At 51.8% G+C, this 25,313-nt stretch overlaps 1 protein-coding gene across 6 annotated transcripts; it reads right to left on the bottom strand.

The window, feature by feature from the left end:
• Positions 1-216: 216 nt before the first annotated feature.
• KANK2 (KN motif and ankyrin repeat domains 2) lies at positions 217-25,288 on the bottom strand. 6 transcript variants are annotated; one of them, XM_049876922.1, is made up of 13 exons: positions 25,189-25,288; positions 23,116-23,339; positions 22,082-22,197; positions 20,557-21,741; positions 10,545-10,670; positions 10,362-10,464; positions 9,128-9,376; positions 8,418-8,505; positions 7,659-7,878; positions 6,841-6,983; positions 4,999-5,199; positions 4,830-4,919; positions 217-2,385 (listed from the first exon to the last, which is right to left on the bottom strand). In XM_049876922.1, exons 3-13 carry the CDS (start codon positions 22,116-22,118, stop codon positions 2,332-2,334), a joined length of 2,496 nt encoding a protein of 831 aa, XP_049732879.1. In that variant the 5' UTR covers positions 22,119-22,197; positions 23,116-23,339; positions 25,189-25,288; the 3' UTR covers positions 217-2,331. The 6 variants fall into 6 exon arrangements, with proteins under 6 accessions (XP_049732879.1, XP_049732878.1, XP_049732874.1 ...); XM_049876921.1 differs by having other exon boundaries at positions 10,572-10,712; XM_049876917.1 differs by having other exon boundaries at positions 10,545-10,712; positions 25,189-25,287.
• Between the last annotated feature and the right edge of the window lie 25 nt (positions 25,289-25,313).

The raw sequence follows: 25,313 nt of genomic DNA on the forward strand, positions 1-25,313 counted from the left end.
ATTAAGTATAATTAATTTAATAGCCATATGTGGCTCATGCCTACAGTAGTGGACCTAAGGTGCTGGTCTAGGGCAGAGCATGAGGGAATTAATTATCATATTCTTGCAACTTTTCTGTAGGTGTGAACATTTTTCAAAATAAGTCTGTTTTTAAAAAGAGATCTAGTTTAAAGCTGAAGAAGCACAAAGAGACAATGACAAGGCAGAATCATTGGCATTATCGGTAGCTTTATTAAATTCATTTACCTTCTAAAAAAAGATTACAAAAAGGAATACTTCATTTAAGTGTAATACTGTCTTTATGAACGTACCGTGGTCGAAAAGTGAAAGTAAAGGTCATGAATATACGTGAGAAGACAGGGCCCCTGTGGCCTAGCACCTGAGCCCGTTAGGTATGGAGAGAGAGGAAACGGCCTGGATAACAAGGGTCTTATCTGGGGGGTCAAGAGTTTCTGGGCCAATAAGCTGCTTCTAGCTTAAAATAAAAGTACACATGGGCTGGTTGGAGATGTAACTCTTGTATCGCTTCTTAAAGCTGCCCGAGGCTTCAGCCTCTATCAGATACCCCTGGTCACCCCCAGTCTTGGTTTTGTTTTCTCTCCAAGTGACATGCGTGCACCCGCACACACACATACAAGCTTGTCTTTCTTGTGTGACCATCCAAGCTCTTTAGTCTTAGGTACACCCCTTAAAGAAAAATCAGAGCAAGCCAGGCTACATGAAGCCAAGGAATCTACTTTTCTAGGAGAGAAGCCAGCACTTAGCTTTATTGAATGAATGTTTAAACTTTTAGGGCTTACTTTGCCCTGCTGAGGTTTGGCTCCGAAGTCCTGACTAAGCTGAGAACTGGCTGTACGGGGGTGAGGGGCAGGACGTGGATTTGGTTAGGATCTTATTCTCTGATCACAAGGCACCAATGGAGGCTCTGAACTCTCTCGAGTCGCTGGGCTGCTAACCAAAAGGTTGGAAGTTGGAGTCTACCCTGAGGTGCCTCGGAAGAAAGGCCTGGCTGATCTACTTAGGAAAACCAGCCATTGAAAACCCTGTGGAGCACAGTTCTACTCTGTCAAAATATGGGAGCTCCATGAACAGATGTTGACTCAACAACAAATGGTTTTAGAATTCTCCCTTTTTCCTGTTCACAAAGGAAAGGAACAGGAAAGAAAATGATATCTTGAGATTCTGGGGACAAAACAGGCCACGAAGGAAACAGTTTCCCTGATGAGCCCCGTTTCCAACGGGCTACGTTCCAGGCAGCTCTGGAAGCCGCTGGGTTGGGAAAAACCAGCTGCCCTTGTTTGGTTTTCGGCGAAGCCCCATCTCTTTAAGTTTGCGTTGTGAGTCCTGTGGGGGCAGCCAACTTTTAATCAAACACACATGGGACTCTTAGACTCGCCCTGTGCTTTGCCAGCAGGCGCATGCCCTGTTTTCTTTCCTTTGAAGAGATAAATTCTAGAGCCCTGGGGAAAAAGAGGGCGGCCATGCTCCCTGCAGTTCTGGGCCCAGGAGCTGGGCAGCTGCTCTGAGAACCAGATTTATGTCCTGTGTCTCTAGGCCTGAAGATTTTTCTAGGAAAATCAGTGTTTGCTAAGTAAGGCCTCTGTGCAGGCAGGGGATGGGTTTCTGGTAATTTCTCAGCAGGAACTGATTACCTACAGGTCCCAGGACTCTCTAGGCTCCTGTGTCTTGGCCTCACCTGAATGGCGGGAAGGCTGGCAGTGATAAGCAAGACACTGAGCTTTCCACCCAGGTGACAAGGACAGCATCTGTTTTGTAAAGAGACCAGAAGAAAATGCCCCCAAGAAAAATTGTGGGGAGTGGACAGAGCGGTGTTATACACCAAACAGTTAAACGTGGGAGGTGGGGCGGGGAAGCCGCTCATGTGTAGTAACATTCAGGATATGCAATTCCAGTGACTTTTGAATCTGCCAACAAATAATGATTCCCCCCTCAATGATTTAAAAATACACTTTTTTTTCCCCTCTCACCCTCCTTCATCCACAATTGCCAGCTTATCGTTCTGAATGTTCTTCATAAAACTCAGGCCCCAGCATCAGCCACTGGCGCCAATTTCTATAAGGATTTAGCTTCAGTCTGTGCTGTGGCTGCTTTGAACTGGGGTAATGGGAAAACAGGCTTTGAGCTAGAGTCCCATTTCTGTCAGGGGCTCCCCTGGGGAATCAAAAGAGAATCCATTTGGAGACTGGGGCCTTGGGGAGTGCGTGTTGGGGGTAGCCTAGCAGAAGAGGGGGTGGGGGAAGACAGGGAGGGCTCGCTTTGGGGCTGACTGGCCCCCTGAGGGGAGACGTATGTAGCCGCCCCTCAAGGCTACTACTCTTCTGCGGAGGAAGACGCAGGACTCTCATCATCGGACATCGGGGCAAACTGAAACGAGAAGCAGAATTCCTTTCGTTGGGCATTCTTTCAAGTATCTCTGAGGCGCCAACTCTGTGGAACTGGCAGTGAATGTTGAACAAGAGTCACAGCCCTGGGCCTCAAGAAGGTGACATTCTGGGGGAGATGCCATGAGAAAGCAAACACATAAACACAGTAAGGATTTTCCTCAGGGAGAAGGGATGAAGAGAGTCAGGGAGAGTGACGTCTCAGCTGACCCCTGAACCCCCATGCTGAGGGGCCAGCCACAGAGTGTCTGAGGGAAGGGTTTCCAGGCAGAGGAAACAGCAAGTGCAAAGGCCCTGAAGTGGGAACAAAGAAGCGGTGGAGTGAACAAGTGGGAAAGAGGGAGAGAGGGAGGTAGTCAGGGCAGGGAGGGAACATGGTAGTAGTGCAGGGCCTGGTGGGCTTTGGGGAGGGCTTGGGCTTTTACTGAGTGAGGTAGGAGCAATGGAAGGTTGTGAGCAGGTGGGGACTCAGGACCTCTCGCCACTGTGGGGACAGACTGTGGGGGATGAGAGAGGGCGTGGGGAACCAGGGCAGGGGGTAGGTGATGACAGGGGCATTAGGGTTTGTTTCTCAGAGTCTTTGGGGGCAGGACCACAAATCAGACAACAGGAGGGCTGAGGGCATCACTAGCCCCATCACCCCATTTTACAGGTGAGGCCACAGGGGCCCAGAGCTGATCCCCAGCAGCACCAGACTGAAGCCAGCTACCCTGACCTCAGAGTGCAGGGTGAAGCCTGAAAAACTCCAAGCTGCAGTACAAACCTAGAAACCAGGGGGAGACAGCTGGTTTATGTCTCAGCAACCTTGTATCTCCTGGACAGTGTGGGGAGTCACTGTGGCCGACACCCACCACGCCACCCTTGAACCCGGCCCCAAATGTGCCTCAGCAGGGAGGGGTGAGGAGTAAGGGGCTGCGGTGCTGCCTGCTCAAGGTTGTGGAGCCAGACAGCCCCGTGCCTCTGCCCCTTCCTGGCTATGTGCCTCTGGGCCAGAGATGTAATAATCCCTCGGGAACCCACCTGAAAAATGGGAATAATAAGAGTACTTTATGCAACTGAAAAAGAGAGTTCAACCTATCACGCATGGGCGGTACTGAATATGCAGGCTGTCAGAGTGGAGGGCTAGCCTCCTTCAGCAGATGAGGGTATCTCTTTGGGGACCTGTCCACTCCACCTGACTGGGAGGGCTTGCCTCCTCTATCAGGCACTTAGAACACAGTGAGTAACATCATTATTTTCCTGTTGCATTTCCAGAAAGGTGTTTTGCTAACAGGTATAATTTAAAAGGAGCCCTGGTGGTGCAGCGGTTAAGAGCCTGGCTGCTTAACCGCGCCTTGGAAGCCCTGTGGGGCAGTTCTACTCTGTCCTATAGGATCGCTATGCTTTAAAATTCTCAGATTTATGTGCTCAGATAAGAGGAATGCCGGGCTAGCCACAGTTCAGTCAGGCTTCTTTTCAGCGAGACTTCTCAGGGCCTTCAATATACCGACATGTTTTGAGGCAAAGCTAAAGTCCTCCCTGCAGCCCGCAAGGTCCTGTATGACCTGCCCCATCATCCCTGTCCTCTTCTCCTCTGCTCTCCACTCCAGGCACACTGGCCTCCTGGGTGCTCCCCAAACAGGCCAGTCGATGCCTTTGAACGGACTGCTCCTTTGCTTGGATAGCCACACAACTCGCTTCCTCACAGCCTCCAGTGTCTACTCAGATATCACCCCCTCGCTGAGGCCCAAACTAGTTCCCCAATCACTTGCCGCTGCTTTGATTTCTGTTCTTTTTTTTAATAACGTATTTATTTTTGTTGTTGTTGAAAATATACACCACAGAACAAACACCAACAATTCCCACATGTACAATCCACTGACATTGGTTATAGCCTTCAGGTCATACAACCGTTCTCACCCTCCTTTTCCAAAACGTTCCTCCCCATTAACATAAACTCACTGCCCCCGAAGCTTCCCATCTAACCTTTCGAGTGGCTGTTTCTACTTTTTTTTTTTTCTGGCTGTGTTTTCTATTTCTTCTCAGCACTTACCATCATCTGCTTATTGGACATGGATTTTGCTTATTGCTTCTCTTACAAGAACGTTCACTCCACGAGGAGAGAAACCTTTTATGTTCAGTGTTGTGACTGTCAGGGCCTAGAACAGGGCATAGCACACAGCTGGTGCTCAGTAAGTATTTGTCAAATGAGTGAATGTTCATATAAAGAGCATGAATTGGGATGCAGACAGATCTGGGTTCGAATACTGCTATGCCAACCATGACAATCCAACCTCAGCACTCCAGGCCTCACTGGGGCAGCATGAAGGTTCAACGAGCAGATGACTGTCAAGTCCTTGCCACATGCCCCTCGGGGCACCATCAGCTCTCCATGGACATCCATCCCCACCCAAGCCTCCCCCACTCCCTGCCTGGGTCAGGACTCACCGAGCACTTGATGTTCATGCGTGAGTACAACATGGATGCGATCTCACTCTGCCCCGCATCCAAGGCCACCATCAAAGCTGTGCTCCCATCCTGCAAAACATCCGCTGCTGTGATGACACCCGCACTGCACTCCCACCCTCCCCAGGGGTGTGTCTGGGTGTGCACTCACGCGGTCAGTGAGCGTGATGTCACAGCTGGGCACAGCCAGCAGCAGCTTGGTGATCTCCTTGTGGCCATGCTCACAGGCACACATCAGGGCTGTGGAGCCATCATCGTCCTGCACGTTGACATCTGCCTTGCAGGCCAGCAGGGCTTTGACCACGTCCACCCGCCCATGGCTGACTGCCAGCATCAGGGCCGTCTGCCCCGCCTGGCAAGGGAAGGACCAGACTTATGGTACACACAGGCCCCAGGGAACCTTCCGTGGCTCCCGAGTACTCTGATGCTAACACGCACCCTCCTTTACTGGCCTCCTGTTATCTCAAGCATGGAAACACCCTCCACACCTCTGGGCCTTTGCACTTGCTGGTCCCTCTGCCTTCTGCTGGCAGCACCTCCCCCTTCATGTCTCAGCTTAAATGTCTCCTCCCCCAGGTGGCTCTCTTTGACTGTGCCCCCCATCTAAAGCCGTTCCTAACTCACAGGTATAAACATATGTAACAATTTTTAAGCTCATAAAAGAATCTATGAGCTAAGATTTGCACACTTATCTGCATGTCAGTTAAACCTCAATAAAAACTTAAGTCAATAAAAATGAACAAAAATAATAGATAAATAAAAACAAAGCAGGGCCGCTGCCATTAAGCCCCATCTTGGAGCCCTTTCTCTTTCCTTGATTGCATTTAGGTGGTTGCAAAGCCTGCCCTCTTGCCTGTCCCCATCTGGTCCTGGCTACCTTTCTCTTTGGTCTGGACAGCCGCCTAGGCCCAGTCTCACCCATGGTCTCCAGCTTCCATTCTCTGGCACATGGTTCCCCACAGCAGCAGACAGAGCTTTCAAACCAGGAATCAAGCTATGCCACTCCTCTGTTTAAAATCCCTGTGGTGGCCTCCTGTAGCCCCTGGAATCCAAACCTGCCCCAAAGCCCTGTGCTGCCTTGAAATGCTCACGTCTCCTGGAATTCGTTGGCAAGTCGGTGAGCTGTAGGAGGGTGGGACCATGTCTGTGTGCCCACCATCTGAGTCCCCAATGTCCAGCCTGGCCAACCCCGTTGTTGCTCAATGAACAACCAAGAAGGACAAGGGATGGTGTTGGATTAAGAAAGTGTGGGAGCCTATGTGTTCCCTCACCCCCATTTCCACAAGCAGCTCCTGCCTGAATCAGATACAGCAGGAAGTGCTCGGACTTATATGAAATAGGCAAATGCCTAGAGACCAAAGCTCATTAGTGGTTACCAGGGGTAAGAGGGACAGGGAGAGGGGGAGTCATTGCTTAGGGGACGCTGAGTTTCTGTTAATGGTGATGGAATAATTTGGAATAGGACAGTGGCAATGGTTGTACAATATGATGAACATAAATCAACGTCACTAAAGTGTACAGGTAAAAATTGTGAAGTGGCAAATGTTTTGTTATATATATTTTATCACGATTATTGTTGTTAGGTGCCATTGAGTTGGTTCCAACTCAGTGACCCTAAGTACAACAGAACGAAACACTGCCTGGTCCTACACCGTCCTCACAATTGTTGCTATGTTTGAGCCCATTGTTGCAGCCACTGTGTCAACCCATCTCGTTGAGGGTCTTCCTCTTTTTCGTTGACCCTCTACTTTACCAAGCATGATGTCCTTCTCCAGGGATTCATCCCTCCTGACATGTCCAAAGTAAAGGAGGGGGCTCTGGAGCTAGACCACCAAGGTTCAAATCCTGGCTTCTCCGGTTTGACCTTAAGGAAATGACTCTGCTTCTCTAAGCCTCACTTTCCTCATCTGTGGAATGGGGACTCTTCCCCAGGTGTGGGCCAAGATCATATTTGGGCTTGGTGCCCAGCCACAACCTAATAAGGGTCCCATACCTGGCTGGCTTTGGCATTAACATCTCCGAGCCTGAAGAGCTGTAGGACAGTCTCTATGTCATCCTGGGATTTCAGAGTGGCCAAGGCGGTGAGCATGATGGGGCTGTAGCCGGCACGGTTCTGCTTGTCCACCTGGCAGACACCTGTGTGGGGTGGAGCAAGGCGGGTGTGAATCCTCGGACCCCACCCAGGCTGACCAGGCCTGTCTCAGGGCTGGGGGAGGCTCCCAAAGGGCCAGGCCATGTCTCCTCCATCAGATTGGAAGCTTTGTTTCATCCTACCACAGTGAGGGTGGAGGGTCAGTACCATGTCTGTCTCCTCCTTCCATCTATATGTGGCCTCTTGTCTCCCTTTTCTCAGATTGAAGATTCCATTCTGCCACAGGGGTCTCCATCTGCATAGACTAGGGGCTCCTAAAGGTAAAGGCAGAGCCCCCTCCATTTGACTGGGGGCCCCTTAGGTTGGCCCCCACATTTGGGGCTGAGAGTAAGAGCTATGTCTCCCCCATTAATCTGGGGGCCCTTAGAAGGGCCTTTTTCGCTATACTGGGGCTAAATGTAGGGACCATGTCTCTCCCATCAGGCTGGGAGATTGGCATCTCCACCCTCAGACTGGGAGGGCTGCACATCCCCCCTCAGACTGGATGGCGGTGTCTACCCGCCCAGACTGGGCGAGAGGCATCTCCTCCCTCAGACAGAGGGCGTGTCTCTCCCCTCAGACTGGGAGGGCGACATCTCCCCCTCAGGCTGGGAGGGTGGCGTCTCCCCTCGGACTGGGAGGGCGGTGTCTCCTCGCCTCCGCCTGCTCGCCCAGCTCACCACTGTCAAGCAGCTGCCGCACCACGGGGAAGTTGGCATGTGACATGGAGTAGTGCAGTGCAGTGTTGCCGTTGCTGTCCGCGATGTTGACCACGTAGTCCAGCAGCCGCGCCGACATGGCCCGGAATGTGACCAGATGACGCCGCACAAGCTCAGGCTGTGCGTCGCTGCGGCAGGCCAGGCGCAGCCACTCCTGCAGCACTGTGGTGTAGGCCACTTTCTGGACACAATTCAGGCGGGTGGGGGGAGGGGTGTGAGGGCAGGGTGCTCCACCTCCTGCTGGACAAGCCCTCTCAAGTGGGGTGTGCACACCCTCGTCCTGAACAAAACCCTTCAAGGGGAAGTGTGGGCACCCCACCTCATCCAAGCCCCTTGGAGTGTAGACACTGTCATCCCAGATAAGACCCTCAAAAGGAAGTCTAGACACCCCAGTCCCAGACATGCCCCCCAAATGTGGACACCTCCATCTGAATAAGGTCTTCGAAGGGAAGTGTAGACACCCCCAGAGGGAAATACAGACGGCTTCCTCCTCTGAAGTCCCGGAAGGAATAGGAACCACAGAGCTCCAGGCTTGGACAACAGGCGTCATCCTCAGCCCCCTCCCCACCTCCTTGGCCCCTCTCCAAGGCCTGTGACTCAAGTGCCACCTACCCCCAAGCTCCCAGCTTTGATCTCAGGGCCTCTACAAGGCAGAGGGAGCCACTGAGGATGAGGAGAAGCTGGGGCGGTGGAGGGTACCCAGCCTAGGGCCTGACCTACCAGCTCCCGTTCCGTGAGGGCGTTGGGGTTATCCAGGTACTTTTCCAGGGCCAGGCAGGCAGAGATGAGGTCCGGGCTTAGCTCCATTCTGTCGGGGCAGATTAGAGGAGAATTTAATTTGGGAGCACCCACCTCAGCCTCCTGGGTCTGCTCACTCCCCACATCTACCTGTGGTGCTGGGGTGGGCCCCAACTCTCTCCACCACACCACCCAGTCTGCCAGTGGTTCCCTGAATGGTGGGATTTCAGGCAAGGCCCTCAGCCAACACATCCCCTCAGACCCCCTTCACCAGGAACACACTTTTACAATTCACTTCAAGGGGCAGAGGAAGAAAACACACAGACCCCAAGAGAATGTAAATTCACAGGCCAAAGTTTATTCTAAGTGGCCAGTGGCAGATGGAAAATAATTTCCCATGGGCAGTTTTCATCAGGGAAAAAAAAACAGGATGGGCAGGTGGGGCAGGTGGGTGGTTTAGGATAAATTTTTCCCCTAAATCCTAACCCCAGCAGCCTGAACTGCCCCCATTAGGCTGTTTATCAAAACTTCTAGACCTTTAAGATGCCCAGGAGAAAGTGCTTGTTTGCTAATTCAGATTAAGGTGTGCATGACTGACAGGAAATTGCCTCAGGGAGCTTGAATTGTGGAATTTGAGGCAGAGGTCACCCACCCCTGGCCCTGCCTGAATCACTTCCATCCAGAAAACTGACCGGATCTCCTCTTCCATGTTTGACCCTGAAGCCTCCTCAGCCATGGCCACGTGCTGGGACTCCTGAGACAACTGGCACTCCTGAGACTCCTGATGGCTGGTCTTGGCCACTGCTGTCCCCACAGGCCTGAGCTGGGGGGCTTTGGCCACACTGGGAACCCTCTCCTCTGGCTCTGGAGTCTCACTCTTCGTGCTCTCATTGTCTGAGAAGTTCTCTGCTGTGCTGGAATCCTCAGAGGAGGACTCATACCTGGGGAGGAAAGACAGACAGGCTGGGGGAGATGCAGCAGAAGGGACGGGACACGGTGAGGAAGGGCATGGGGCACTGGCTATCTGCCTGCTCTGGGCCTCAGTTTCCACCATTGGTTAAATGGAGACGATAGCAGTATGGACCTCGCAGGGCTGCAGGGAGGTGGCTTACAGTACCTGGCACTCAGTAAGTGCCCAATAAACATAAGCTGTGATTGTGACCCCGCTCGGAGGAGACAGACAGGGACACTACTTTTTACCTTCTATGCTTTGGTACCCCTGTCCTTTGTCCCTTATGCCAGTGTTACTGATTCAGACCCTCGTCCCACCACAAATAGGACCTTCCTAGGCTTCTTGCTGCCTCTGGACAAAGGCTAAGTTTCTAGGCCCAACATTCGCAGTCCGTACACCTCCACTGCTCCAGCCTCCTGGCCCTCATGTCCTCTGCTTCCTCCCACCTCTGAGCTTTTACCCAGGAGAGTCTTCCCAGCCCTGCTCCTCGCCTTGCTGGCTCCAACTGGTTCTGCAGCATGCTCGGTCCCTCCTTCAGCAAGCTGCCCTGGACTCCCTAGCCCCATCAGTGCTTCCTGTGGTCCCATAACACCTCCATGTCCCCCATCATTGCTGTCACTCCGCATAGGAACTGTCCGTCGGTGCTGGCCACCCCACCATACTGGGGGCTCCACCAGGGAGGGGCGCCAACACTCATGTCTCCCAGGGGTAGGACCGAACAGTGGTTTCACTGCAGGCTCTGGAGCTAGACCCCTGGGGCAGACTCCTGGGTCACTGTGTGACCTCACGCAAGGTGCTCAGCCTCTTCATGCCTCAGTTTCCTCATCCATCTACTGTGGTTTGATGAAATGAATTAACCAAGGGGTTTAGACCAGTGCACTCAGTTCAAGTACATGGGTGAGTGAAGGGAGGAACAAACAGGAGGGTCAAAGATGAGGAAAGGGTGGGGAACGTCGGGGGGGTGGTCCTCTCACCCGCCATTGACCCCTACAAACTGAAGGCTCCTCCGGTGGGCCGCCAGGTCCGTGGGCTCCTCTTTCCGCTTCATGATGGACCGCGCGGCTACCTGGGGCCCACCTTGGGGGAGAAGGGACATTGTGAGGACCCTGTGCCCAGGCCTCCTGGCCCCTGTTCCTCTTGTGGCCAGCACCACTTACCTGCACCCCCAGCCTCCTCAGACTCACATGGGGCTGTTCGCCTGGCAGGCTCCCTGTCACCAGCATCACTGGTGGTCACCCCGCCTACGTTCTTCTCAGGCTGTGCAAGGGAGGCTGCTGTGGACCCTGGGGGTGATAAAGACGACTCTGCAGGACCCTGTTTGAGACCTGGAGGGACAGGAAAAGAGGCGTCCACTGTGGGTAATAGCAGTAATTCAACAAACAGCAATAATAGCTGCCTCTTGTGAACACACACCACGGGAGAGGTGCTTTCTGCATTATCTCGTTAAGCTTTCCTGGCCCTCGAGGGGATCAGATCATCATAGAGGAGGCACAAAGGATACCCGAGGTCCCCCAGCAAGTGAGCAGCAGAACCCAGTTCCATCCCTGATCTGTTACCTGCCCCACAGCTGGTCAGGGACAAAGAGGACCCTCTGACCCCAAGATCCTGGCTCATGACCCCCCTCCAACACTGCACCCAGGTTTCCCTGAAAACAAGGTTTGATCACGGCCAAGCACGGTGCTCATAGCACAAACTTGAATCTTGGTTCCCCCACATAGGAGCTGTGTAACCTTGGGCAAGTCACTTAACCTCTCTGTGCCTCAGGCGGATGATAGTGCCTAAGACTTAGAATGACACTTCTGAAGCACAAGCACTCAAGAAGCATTTGTTGATTCTAGAGAAATGTAAACCAAATTTTGATTTATTATTGTTGCTATAATTTTTTTCTCACAAAAGCAGATTGTGTTGTGGATATCACTTTGTAGCAGCCTCATTTTCTCCTTCTTTATTTAACATGAAGCAGGTACAGGTGTTGTCATGGATTGAATTGTGCTCCCCAAAAATGACGACTTGGCTAGGTCATGATTCCCTTGTATGATTATATGATTGACTACCATTTTATCTTCTGATGTGATTTCCCTATGTGTTGTAAACCCTATCACTATGATGTAATAAGATGGGTTAGTGGCAGTTATATTGATGAGGTCTACAAGATTAGGTAGCATCTTAAGCCAATCTCTTTTGAGATATAAAAGAGAGAAGTGAGCAGAGAGACACTGGGACCTCATACCACCAAGAAAGCAGCACTGGGAGCAGAGCGTGTCCTTTGGACCTGAGATTCCTGTGCTGGGATGCTTCCAGACCAAGAGAAGACTGATAACAAGGACCTTCCTCCGGTGCCGACACAGAGAGAAAGTCTTCCCTTGGAGCCGGCGCCCTGAATTCGGACTTCTAGCCTACTGGACTGTTATAGCAGCGCTAGATGACTAAGACAGGAAAAAGAAACAATAAAGACCATTACAAAATTAAAATGAAAACCCTGCTCATCTCGTCTGAGGATAAAGGTAGCCTCCTGGGCGCCCACTGCGTGCCTGCGAGCAGGGAGTTCTAATTCCTCAACCCCAGCTTGGAGTGTACAATAAAGGTCCAGCTTCTGCTTGAAGTGCCAAGGAACCATGCAGGCTCCCCCAGGCCACATGCGGCTTCTGTGGCACCACTTTGCCAGGACTTCCCCTTCCTGCCACTGGCCAGGGACTCTGAAGACCATTTAATTTTAATTCTCTTTAACCGTTAAAATATTTTTTTGACATACACAGGAACTACTTCCTCAAGTCTGTGGACGACAATCCAATAACGAAGAGGGGAGTCAATGGCTCCACAGCAAAGGGGGAGTACAGGGCAGGTCAGCAGTGGACACTCAAGCCATCAACACTCTCAACAGCTCAGGCAGATTCCAGAGCTGGGGCTTGAACTCACAGAAGGGTGGGGGAGCTCCTGATTTTTTAACTTTGGCAACACATTTACATTTAACAAACACACTCATCGTGCGGCCAAAGGAAATGTGTCTGGAGACAGATGGGATAGCTCACAATCTCAATCTCTGCCCAAATTCAGGGGCTTCCGATTTAAAGTCCTGGGAGGGTCAAAAAATGAGGCCACCCAGGCTCACCCGGCCCACGGGCAAAGCAGGCCAAGCCTTCACCAGCTGATGCTCCTTCCAGCCAGGCATTCAAGGTTGGACATTGAAGCTCCAAAATAACAACAAATAATAAAATCAGCAAGTGTTATTATTGTTATTCCATAGGGGAACATGGCAAAGTGATACCAAAATTTATATGGAAGAAGTAATGGCCATGACAAGCTAATTTTACAAAAGAGAAGCAAAGATGGAAACCTAGCCTGCATGAGAGTAAAACATATTCCAAGGCCAAAATTATCCAAACAGTGGAGTATTGTCACAAAAACAAATAGACCAAGGGAACAGAGGAGAGAACTCAACACAGGCCCCACTGGCAGGAACTGGGGGTGAGAGAGAGGGCATTCTGTGGCGAAGGATGGGTTCTGTGGTGAGCAACACTGGGAAAAGTGGCTTAATCTACCTGAGAAAAATCAAGGTGGATCCCTACCTCACACCTTATAAAAACAAACTGTGAAGGATTAATATAAAGATACAACTATACAGCTAACGGAAGGAATTATAGCAGAACATTGGAGGCCTAAGGAAGGGAAAAGACTCCTTTCAAAAATTCCTCCAAGTACAACACGATGTCTTTAACTATATCCAAAATAAGGATTTCCATTTGGTTGAGAAAAAAAGAAAACTCACAAAGTTGATAGGAGATAACAGACTAGGGGAAAATATTGACCATATCAAAAATGGGCAAGAGATTATCTTCTAGAACAGGGATCAACAAACTTTTCCTGTAAAGGGCTAGATAGTAAATATTTTAGGCTTTGTGGCAGTACAGCCTCTGTTGTAACTACTCAACTTTGCCGCTGTAGCTCAAAAGCAGCCACAGACAATATGTAAAGGACTGGGTATGGCTGTGTTCCAAAAAATTTGAATTTCTTAGAATTTTGCTCATGTCAAAAAATAGTATTCTTTCTTTCATATTTTTCAACCATTTAAAAATGTAAAAACCATTCCTAGCTTGTGGGCCGTACAAAAATGGGCAGTGGGCCAGATTTGGCCCACAGGCCATTGTTTGCCAACTCCTATTCTGGAATATGCCAGTAACTTCTAGAAACTGCCCAAAGAAATATGAATACGTGATTCACAGAGGAGTCTTATTAAGCATGTAAGGAGATGCCCAACCTCCTCAGAAATAAGAGAAATGCAAATTTAAACGAGACACCATTTTGTACCACCATCAGATGGTCAAAAAATTAGGAAGTTGGATAAAACACATATTTTGGGGGGACATAATTCAATCCATAACATTCCACCCTTTGGCCCCCCCAAAATTCATGTCCTTGTCACATGCAAACTCATTCAGCCCATCACATCATCCCAAAAGTCTTAAATTAACTCCAAGTCTAAAATCTCATCTTCTAAAACATCCAAGTCAAACACGGTTGAGACTTGAGGCAAATTCCACCCTGGGGTAAAATTCCTCTTCAACTGTCAAACTGTGAAATCTAGATTACAAGTTATCTGTTTCCAAAGTACAATGGTGGAACAGGAACAGGGAGATATTTCCATTACAAATGGGAGCAATTGGAGGGAAAGAAGGGATAATAACCACCAAGCAAGCCCAAAACCCAGCAGAACAATTTACATTAGCTCTCAAGGCTTGAAAGTAATCCTCTGTTCTCTGAGAACATCTAGGCAATGGCCCTGCCCTCCATGCTGTCTGGATTCTGGGTGAAGGTTCCTTGGCCCTGGGCTTCAGCTTTGCTTTCCAGGCCCTCTGGGATGGCAACTCTGCTCCCTCAGCTTTTGGTGGTCCCATTTTCCTAGTCCATCTGAGTGGAGACATGATTCCCTCTGCCCCAACAGACCCATTCTTCTGCCCCTTGGGCATGGCAGCCCTGTCCCCTCAAATTTGGGAGGCAACCTCATCCTGCTGGCACAACTTAATGGCCGCCCCACACTCTGGAACTCAGTTGGGGAAGATTCAACTCTTTGAGACCTAGGAGGTGGTGGTCCCATTCTTTGAAACCAAGAAGGCCTTGCTTCTGCTGATTTCTGTGCAGCTCCAGGTATGGCCCTTTTCTTTTCTTGGAGGACAAGAGATGTAGCACCTTTGGTCTGTTTCCTGCCTGTAGAATTCCAAGAGGCAGACAGCCGTCTCTCCTATTGTCCCTTCTCTGACCCTTTCAGTCTAAGCTGATGGGTTTTCTGCTATGGCAGTTGGTTAGATCCATCAGTCACAGGCTTATCTCTTTAACAAAAGATCGTGTAGCTATGTCCTTGGTGAACATTCTAGGACATGTGTCCTTAGTTTGTACACAAAGTTTTGTAAGTCTTTAAGTTTTATTTTCATTTTACAGGGCTCAGTTTTAAGTCCATCTCTTTCCTCTTGCATTTTACTGTAAGGGGCAAGGAGAAACCACGTGGCCCCATTAAGACCTTGCTTAGAAATCTCATCAGCCAGATATCCAAACTCATCGCTTTCAGGTTCTACCTCCCACCAAACATTTAAACATAATTCAGACAAGTTCTTTGCCACATGTTCATCATTTGCTTTTAAAGCCTCACCATAAAAAAAAAAAAAAAAAAAAAAAACACATTTAATGTCCACATCTCTAGCTGGCACCACATGTATTCTATAGCTCTCTTCACTTCCTTCTGAGCCCTCACCAGAATTGCCTTCAATGTCCATAATTCTACCAACAGTCACTTCAAGGCCATCTAGGCACTTTTATTGTTAGGCATCTTAAAACTCTTCCAGCGTCCACTCATTACCCAATTCCAAAACCACTTCCACATCTTAGGTATCTGTTAGAACAGCACCCCACTCCTCCAGTACCTAATTCTGTCTTAGATATCTAGTGCTGTTTTAACAGCTGCTATAACAAAATTACCATAAGCGGGTGGCTTTAACAAACAGGAATTGATTTTCTCACAGTTTAGGGGGCTAGAAGTCTGAAATCATGATGCCAGCTCTAGGGGAAGGCTTTCTTTCTCTGTCGGCTCGGGGAGAAGGTCCTTGTCTTTTCTGAGCTTCTGCTTCTGTGCAGTCTTCACGTGGCTTGGCATCTCTCTTCCCTCATCTCTACTCCGCTGGCTTGTTTAATCTCTTTTATATCTCAAAAGAGATTGACTCAAGATACACCATACACTAATCTTGTCTCATTAACATAACAGAGACTACCCATTCCCAAATGGGATTATAACCATAGGCATAGAAGTTAGGATTTACAACACATATTTTGGGGGGACATAATTCAATCCGTAACAGTAGGGATGTAGGGAAACGGGCGTCTCAGACCGGAACATGGTTGGTGGGAGTGTTGAGCCTTTCCGGAGAGAATTTGGAATGAAGGTAAGTCTGTGACCCAGCAGTCCCACTTCTGGGCACGTAATCCTGAGGTCAAGAGGGGACGCGTAAGGATGGCCCCAGCATTGTTCATAGTGGCAGGACTCGGAAGTAACCCATGCACCCACCACAGGGGGTGGGATAAGAAAAGTGTAGTATATGCCTAAGGTGGAAATCCACGCATCCATTAAAAGTGACAAACCAGGTTTACAAACAGCAGTACAGATAGTTAAAAAACAGTATGCTGAGAAGAAAAAAATAAGAGACAGAATGAGATTCTTTTTTTTTCTTTTAAGCACAATACCATTTAAGGAAATTAAACACACACAGGGATATTTTTAAGGACACCCAAGTATCTAAAGAAGTTTCTGGAAGGTGGGTTGCAAGTAATGAAATCAAATGGGAGCAGGTAGGAATTGAAGGTGGGGTATTAACAGCGTAGAGCAGAGGTTGGCAAACTACGGCCACGGGTGTGGATTTTACAATTGTAAATGGTTGGGGGGAAAAAATGAAAGGATGAATACTCTTGTAACATGTGAAAATTATATGAAATTGAAATTCAGTCTCCACAAATAAAGTTTTATTGGCACACAGCCACATGCATTCACTTACATATTATCTATGGCTGCTTTTGTACTACAAAAAGCTGCTTAAGTGCCTTTAAAAATAGAATAAAGCAGAGCTGAAGCAGAGGTGGTTGCTGCAGAGACCATATTGCCCACAAAGCTGAAAATACTTACCGACCCTCAGCACACAGAGTGGGAAAACGAAGGTTAAAAAAACACAGTAAAACAAGAGCAGTGCTGTGCACACAGCATTAAGTATGATTACCATGACCTGAAGAAGCGGATTAACTCAATTTGGGGTTCCTCAAGTCCCAAACAAATAATAAAAAAAAAATTTTAATCACTCACCCACCCAGTGTGGGAAGGGTGTGAGGTCACAGAAAACTGTCCAGAGAAAACAGATCAGAAAACTTGAGCGTTCTCACAGAAAGATGTCTGTGCAACACCGTTTACAATGGAGGAAAATCAGAAGCGACAGGACGGTCCAACAGAGAGGCAGACCAGTCGGGTAAACCTTTACCTCCTCGCTTCTCAGAAAACAATGCGGCTGTTAACAAACCAATTGCGTTTCCAAATTATCTTTACTAAGGTAGGAAAGGAAACCCTGCTGGTGTAGTGGTTAAGAGTTATGGCTGCTAACCAAAAGGTCAGCAGTTTGAATCCACCAGGCGCTCCTTGGGAACTCTACGGAGCAGTTCTACTCCATCTTATAGGGTTGTTATGAGTCAGAATCGACTTGACAGCAGTGGGTTTGGTTTTAGTTTAGGGTAGGAAAATGCTCCTGGGATAATGTTAAATGGGAATCAAAGACAGAGTTTAAATTCTGGCTGGGAGAACACTGAACGAGTTCCTTAATTTCCCTGTGCCTCAGTTTCCTCAACTGTAAAATGGGAATAAAAACACCACTCCAGCCATAGGGTTGCTGGACATTTGTTTAAATGAATTAAAATATGAAAAGGTAGTCAAATAATGCCTGGCACTAAGTAAGGGCTGCTTAAGTATTTTTAAAATAGAATAAAGCAAAACAGCAGCTTCTGTCAACTTGGGGATGCCAGATTTGAAAAATAGCTATTATTTTATGCATTAACGATTCCAAAGGAAAGAAACAGAAGTGTTGACAACAGTCACATCTGGGAGAAGTGGGTTTATAGGGGTTTTATTTTTTGTCCTAGATTTTTCTGTGCTTCCCAAACTTTCCACAAAGAACACAAATTGCCTTCTTGAGAATATGTCTTGAATAAGAGCAAAGAAATTTCAAAGCCCTTGGAAAGACGCTGGGGAGCCTGCACCCAGCTGCCCCTTCTCCCTCTGACCCTTCCTGTGGCACTTGGTGCAGGGATGGGCCTTGTGGGGGCTCCTGAGCAGAAAGCCTGCCTCCCACCCTCCCTGCCCTTTGCTGCAGTGAGCAAATTCCCTGCTCTGCTGAAACACAGTGGCCTCCCTAGATGGAGGCAGAGTTGAGTTTGCTACAGCGATCAATCGATCAATCCTATCGCTCACAAAGCTGAAATATTTACTGACCCTCAGGGTAGAGAGGGAAAGGCGAAGGTTAAAAAAAAAAAGAAAATAGCAACAACAAAAAAATAAAGGAAAACAAGAGGAGTCCCTAGGTGGTGCAAATGGTTAACATGCTTGGCTGCTAACCAAAATGCTAGAGGTTCAAACACACTGAGAGGTGCCTTGGAAGAAAGACCTGGTGATCTACGTTGGAAAAATCAGCCACTGAAAACCCTGTGGATCACAGTTCTACTCTGCCCACATGGGGTCTCCAAGAGTCAGAGTCAACTCGACGACAACTGGTTTTCACTAGATGACAATGAGGTTGTGTCCTTGTCCTTGCCTCTTCCGCCACAGAGCCCTCCTGGACTAAGTGCTGAGCTCACTGACTTAACCAAACACAGACTGTGAAGACTGAGCACTTGCTGAATCCCAGCTCCTGATGCTCAGACTCCCCTCTTCCCCTCATCTCTCTTCCCCGGGCTTCACATATTCCAAGCTATTCAACACCTTGAAAGCCCAAGTCCCTTCTCAGCTCAAGCCTTTGCCCTTGCCGTGCCCGCACTGGGGACACCTCTTCCCCCACCTTTGTCTCCTGGTGCCTGGCTTTTTCTCCCCTTTCACATGTTGGTTCAAAGGTGCCCCTGGGGAAGGCTATTAGGAGCAAAGAGCTAACCTTTGAGCATCTATGACTGCTACCAGCATGCTGAACACTTGACACAAATGAATGCATTTAAACCTCGTATTACCCACTAAAGTCAGGTTATCAAGGCTTATGTTTTGCCATTGAGGGAACTGAGGCACAGAGAACTTAAATAACTTTCTCAAGGGCACAGAGCCAGGGAGCAGGGAAACTAGAATTGGAATCCAGGTCACTACCCCATTCAATCACCACCCAACCCACACCCCTGTTGTATTTTCTTCAAATGCTTATTCTCTGAAATTATATTTCTTTACTTATTTATTGTCGTCTCTTTCTTCATTGAAGAGGTTTGGTCTCTTCAATGCTGTGTCCCCAGGCCCTACAAGGGTCCGGCCCATAGTCGCCACTCAATAAATGTTTGTTGACTGAGAAGATACTGAATACAATTTGGTACCACCCAAGTAAGGCAGAGGCTGGGGCTGGCTGCAGCAAAAGGGAGTTAAGTGAGACATAAAGAAGAACTTTTGTGGGTGCGGCCTACACAGGGGGTGGGCACTGCTTTGTCTGCATGTCGTGTAGGCAGGAGGCCCCATGGCTGCCCTGGGAGGCAAGTCTCGAATGGAAGTTCCCTCTTAGAGAATCCATGGCTGGGCTGGGCGGGGCCCCTGGCTAGGAGCCAGAGCCACAGGGCTGGGTATTTGGGATGGAGGCAGAACAGAGGGTGGTGTTGGAGGCAGCCAGGAACAACACACACACATACACACATAAAAAAACACAGCTGGATCCCAGCCCTCCATCCCACGCCCTGCAGTCCTGTGGGGCCCTGGCCACCAGACATTCAAGGCTAGGACAAGGACCCAGACCCCGCTTTTGAGCCCTGCTGTAGGTTCAGGCTGATCTGGGTTCAAATCCTGGCTTGACCACTTCCTGGCTGTATGACAAGGGTCAGGTGAATCCCCTCCCTAAGCCTCGGTTTTCCCAGCTAAAAACAGTGTTGGCCTGAAAATTATCAGCAGCAGCAGTGCAGCAGCAACAAGCAATGATTGAGCACTTTCTGTGTGTGTTAATTCACAATGGTCCTAGAGATGGAGGTCATTATTATGCCACTTCACACATGGGGAAGCTGAGGCCCAGAGAGGTGAAGCCACTCACCCAGGGTCACACAGCAGAAAATGGGATTCAAACCCAGGTTGCCTGGCTGCATGGCCCATGTTCTCAGCTAGCGATGGATAAAGAACAGCTGTCATTAATACGAATTATTCTGGCAGCTTCTCTCCAGGGGTAATGGCAGGGCAGCTGACATTCTGCACACCCAGTATTCCCTTTCCTGGCACGAGGACTCAGCACTTCCTCCAGGGAGCCCCCCTTTTTCCTTCACAGGCCACGGGGCTTGGGTGAGGCTGCTCCACCCTCAGGCTCTGGGGCTGGGCATTGAGGAACACAGTGATTGGCTGCACAATGAGCACATGATCTAAGCCAGCCAATGAGAGGCACCCCTGGGATTTTTATTGGCACTCTCTGGATCCCTTTCCACTGAACTGGATGCCAGCCAGAGGGGAAGCTTCCAGAGAGACAAGCCCCCAGGGTGGACAGAAGAAGAAAAAGACAGTGAGATTGCTGGTGACGTACGAGCACCTGGATCCAGCTATGCCTAAAGCTGTCACTAAGTAACATGAACCAATAAGTTTCCCTTTAATTATTTAAACTGGGCTGGGATTGGTTCTTGCCACTTAAGAAATAGAGAAGGCCAGAAAACCAAGAGTCTTGGGGATGCTCCCCAAAATATCTCCTATTTTCCGGGCACCTTACAGCATGCCAGACATGAGGACAAGTAATTAATAGAAACCCAGTGGCTCCCAAAAGTCTGGAGGCTGGAGGCACAATCGTCCCCCTTTTGTGAATGAAGAGACAGGCTCCGAGAGCTGTAGTCATCTGTCTGGTGTAAGGCCAGAACTGTGCTGGACCTGGGCGTTCGGAGGGTCCAGGCTGAGCCATGTAGAAAGAGGGACCCCACCCGGCCTCCCTGCCTGCTACTGCTCACCTGCCACCCCATCACAGCCACGCTGGGTGATGCTGATCTTCTTCACCACGTGGACATTGCCGGTGGACACAGTAGGTGCTGGGAACGCTGTCTCCACCACCTCGTGGCTGCGGAACACAGGGGGGCTCTCGGCCCTGCCGGATGTAGCCAGGGCACGCAGCCCTGCCCCGTAGGGCTCCAGACTGTGGGCCCGCTGTGCAGGGGCTCCAGCAGCTGTGCTGGCCGCCACCTCCACCTCCCGAGGCCCCTCCACCACCCGGACGGTGTCTGCGCGGACCGGGCTGTCGGGCTGTGGCCGGGCCTGAGCTGCCTGCAGCTCCTGTAGCGCTTTTTTGAGCTGTGTTTCCAGCACAGCAACCTTGGCGGCAAGGGCCGCCTCCCCATCGGGCATGCCCAAGTCCCGCTCCCGGACCCAGGTGCCCACACTTCGGGTCTCGAGTGCTGCCATGTCCTCGGGGGGCTCAGGGAGGTCCAAGCAGAGCTCACTGCGGCCTCGGGCCCCTGTAGGGTGGCCCAGAAATTTCTGGCTCTTGAGCTGCACTGTGAGCTGCCGCTTCTCCTCCTGCAGCACTGACAGCTTCACCTGGAGTACGGGGATCAGCTTCACCTGCTCCTCCAGCTGTCGCAGCTTCCGCAGGGCACCCGCCATCTGCTCCCGCACATGTGCCAGGTGTCCCGCGCTGGGTGGCACCGGCGTGGACAGTCCCGATCCCCGTGGCGTTGGAGGTGGCAGACCCACGCCTACCAATGAGCTGGTTGAACCCGCTGCACTGGGTGTCAGGGAGCCCAGGCCAGGGGGCGCAGCCGCTTGGTCCTCAAGGCGGCGGCGGGCATCCAGCAAGGTGCGCTCCACACGCGGATTGATGCCGGGGCGGGAGTCCAGAGCGCCATACTGTGGGTAGAAGCCGCGGCCGCAGTAGGAATAGGCCGAGTGGCGGCTGTCCCCACTGGCGTTGGAACAGAGCGACTCGGTGGACGTCCACCAGGATCCGGGGCCACGGGGCAGAGAGCCCAGGCGGGGGCGGCGCTGCACAGCCACTCGCCGCAGAGTGTGGCCCTTCTCAATGTCATCCACATACTTGAGGAAGTCCAGGTCCAGGCGATAGCCATAGGGCGTCTCCACTGAGTAGGGCAGGTCGGGGTCCTTGGCAGGGAAGGTGGGTGGAGACACTGGGCCAGGAGTCCCTGTGGTCAAAGAAACGCCAGCATCTCTGAACACTGCTGTCCCCCTTCTGTGGTGGAGACCGAAGCCCACCGGGCACTCAACCTGCTCTCAACCTCTGAACTACCTATCCAGTCTCAGATCCCTTCCAGGGAAATGCTCTGTCTCCCCAACTACAAGACATCCAGGGCTGGGCTATGCCTCCCCCTCAGACCCTCCAGGGTAGGACTGTGCCTGCCCCTCTCAGACCTTCTAGGGCAGGTCCGTGTCTCCCACCTCAGACCCTCCAGGGTAGGGCCATGTCTCTCGCCTTAGACTACCCCCCAGGGCAGGGCCATATCCCCTCCCCTCCAGGCCCCTGACCTGGGAAGGGGGCTGGCACGTGCAGGACCTGGGCCATCCTCTTGTCTGCAGATGCTCCTTGGGAGTCACTTAGGGGACTGCGAGTCAGACTGCCTGCAGCACCGGCTGAGGCTCACCTGGGTGGGATGACAGCAGGGAATCAGGAGGAGGCTGCAGAGGGAGGGGAGGTGAGGGGTGTACTACCACCCAGCCCCCCTGTACCCTCACACCTGAAAAAAGAGTCTCCCACCCAGGTCCTGGACCCTTTCATGGGCGCATGCATGCCTTGCCTCAGTAAGGGGTAGGGGGGCCGCGGTCTGGAACAAAGAAACCAAACCTCGCCTGCCTGCACATCTGTCCAGCCCCTGGACAGGCTCCAGCTGTTCTCACAGCCCCGCCTCCATGAGGCTCCCAGGCTGGGAAGCCCCAAGCCCGCCAGGCCCCACCCTTCCTGCACGCCCTCCCCCAGACCCTCAGCCCAGCCCCAGGCTGGCCATGGGACAGATGGGGGCTGAGGTCGGAGGGGGAGTGGGGCGCTAATGGGGAACAGCCCTCCTGCAAGAACCTAAGGAGACAGACAAAAAGAGATAGAGCATCAAGAGACCCCAAAGCAGAGCCGAGTCAGGACAGGCCCCGGGGTGTTGGTAGGGAAAGTGGGGGGAGGCAGCGAGGAGTGAAGCCTTTCCCCTTTATGGAAACAATTTTCTCTAAAAATAAACAGTTTCGCTGCCGGGCTACACGAGAACTTCCTGCCCCCCCAAGGACATGTCCGGGCTCGGGGCACAGCGGGGATAGAGGCTGGGCGGCCCAGGAAGTCATGGGAATAGGGGGAGGAAGTGTGAGGGGGTGCCAGGAGGCTGCAAGAGGGAGGGACAATCAGGGCCTCTCACCAACCCACCCTAGGCCCAGGGATCTCCAGTCCTCAGAATCCTCTGTCTGAGCTCAGCCAGTCCTTTCTGCTGTCTGACCTCCAGCTGCCCTGCTGCAGAGTCCCAGGCCCATCTGGCCTCCAGAGGGGATCCTTTCAGGCCTACGGGAGCCAGGGCAGTGTGTACCTGGGAGGATAGGCCAGGCGGAGCACCTGTCAGGCATGAAGGTGGCTGGGACTCCAGGGGTGGCCGGCCCTCCTCACACTTTCTGCATCTCTTGCTTAATGATTGGGTGTCTTTCCACGTCTTTCCGCGTCTCTGTCCCTCTGTTTCTCTCCACGTCTCTGTCTCTCTCTCCACGTCTCTCTCCCTGTCTCTCCACGTTTCTGTCCTCACTTCTCTTTCAACGCCTGGAACACACGGTCGCTGATTGTAGGAAATTTGGTTTCTCATCTGTCCAGAGGCTCACTCCCAGCATCAAACTCCTTTTCGGAGGAACAAGCAATATACCTGTACCAAATCTGTTCCCATCAAATCAATTCTGACCCATAGTGACCCTATAGGATAGAGGAGAGCTGCCCCAGAGGATTTCCAAGGAGCAGCTGGTGGATTTGAATTGCCGACTTTTTGGTTAGCAGCCAAGCTCTTAACCGCTGCACCACCAGGGCTCCCCAAGCAATAGGGAGATGATCAAAAATTTTCTCTGGGGACCTAAGAGAGAGGCAGGATGGACTAGGCTGGAGGGCTACTAGAGGTAGTTAGGGGTTGGGTGAATAGTATTAATAACTATAATAAGCCCCAGGCAACTCATTTAATCTTCCCCAACCTCAGGAGGATGGAGGCCCCTTTTCGCGCAAAGGGTTAATGGGCCCACTACTAGCTGAAAGGTTGGCAGTTGGTTCGAACCCAGCTAGAGCAGCCTTGGAAGGCAGGCCGGGAGATCTGCTTTCAAAGGCTCACAGGCTTGAAAACCTTATGGAGTAGTTTTACTCTACACACATGGGCCGCCATGAATCGGAATCAACTCAAGGGCAACTAACAACAACAACAACAACCCCACAAGGTGGGCACTGTTACCATTCTCTTTTACAGATTGGGAATCTGGGACACAGAGGTGAAGTAACTTGCCCAAGATCACTCAGAGGGTAAGTGGCTGGACCTGGACTTGAACATAAACCTATCTGATCCCCCCCCCCACTGCTCTCCAAGCCATTCCCTAAACTCCACTCCCTTCTGCCCAATTCCCAGACATAGAGACTGAGGTCTAGGGGTCTCCAGTCGTCAGAGCTTCCCTCCCATGCGGGTCTGCGACTCATCCAGAGGAACAGAAACAAGATGTGGGGTGTGTGCGTGTAGGGGGGGGTCTCTGTGGCTGAAACGCCTTGCCCTCTGGGACCCTTGGGGAGTATACCCGGAGATGGAGAGACAGGGAGACAGGAGACTTCAAGAGGGTTGAAGGGGGCCTCAGGGAAGGGGCGCGGGGTCCGAGGCAATCCCGAATGTCACTCAGGGTATCTCCAAAGCCCCCACCCCACCAGCTGAGAGGCCTCTGGGGTCTTCCCGCCCCTCCCCCGACCCTGAGACGGGGGAGAGGAGGACCCCGCCCCGTACGGGGAGGGGCGGGGCCTGCGGGGTCCCCGGCTAATGGCAAACAGCTGCCGCTCCCCACGGCGGCCCAGCCACCAGGCCGAGGCCCATCCCGGCCGGACGCCCAGCCGCCTTCCCGCCTCCAGGGGCCTGGCTCTGCCCGCCGCGGATGGAAGAGAGGGGCCACGGAGCGGGGGACAGAGGCAGAGGGAGGGACAGAGATAGGGGAGAAGAGGACAGGGGTGGCAGCGATGGAGAGAGGGACAGGGCTGGAGGAACAGATGGAGGGGGCCGGAGGGTGAGCGGGGCAGGGACACAGTCCAAGATGGGGAGGGGGCAGAGACGCAGGGACCTGGACACTGAGGTCCGGAAAGTTTGCGCATAGATGGTGGAGTTGGAGGCAGCGGCTCGGCGAGCCCGGCAAGGTCGTGCCCCGGAGTTGGGGGTGGGGAACCACACTCGAACCCCGAACCAGACTCGAACCCCGATCCAGACCCGGGTCCTACTCGCCTCGCGCGCTCCGGCCGCCGCTGTCCCTGGGTCCCGCCGCCCCGCGTCCTCCGCGCGCCGCCGCCCGGCTGTCCGTCCCTCACGATAGCCCCGCCCCGGCCCTCCGGCCGGCCCCGCCCCCGGCTGCTGGGGCGCCCAGTCCACTGGAGGGGGTGCGCTCACCTGGCCGGCATTTGTGAGTGCGCCTGGGGGTCTGGCCTCGCCTCCCTCCCGTCCCGGGGTCAGGCTCGCCCCACCCCAGCCTCCTCTGTCCGCTGCAGCTGGGCCGCCGCGGATGGGGGGGGCAA

The sequence above is a fragment of the Elephas maximus genome, chromosome 3, assembly GCF_024166365.1.
Source record: "Elephas maximus indicus isolate mEleMax1 chromosome 3, mEleMax1 primary haplotype, whole genome shotgun sequence".
NCBI lineage: Eukaryota > Metazoa > Chordata > Mammalia > Proboscidea > Elephantidae > Elephas > Elephas maximus.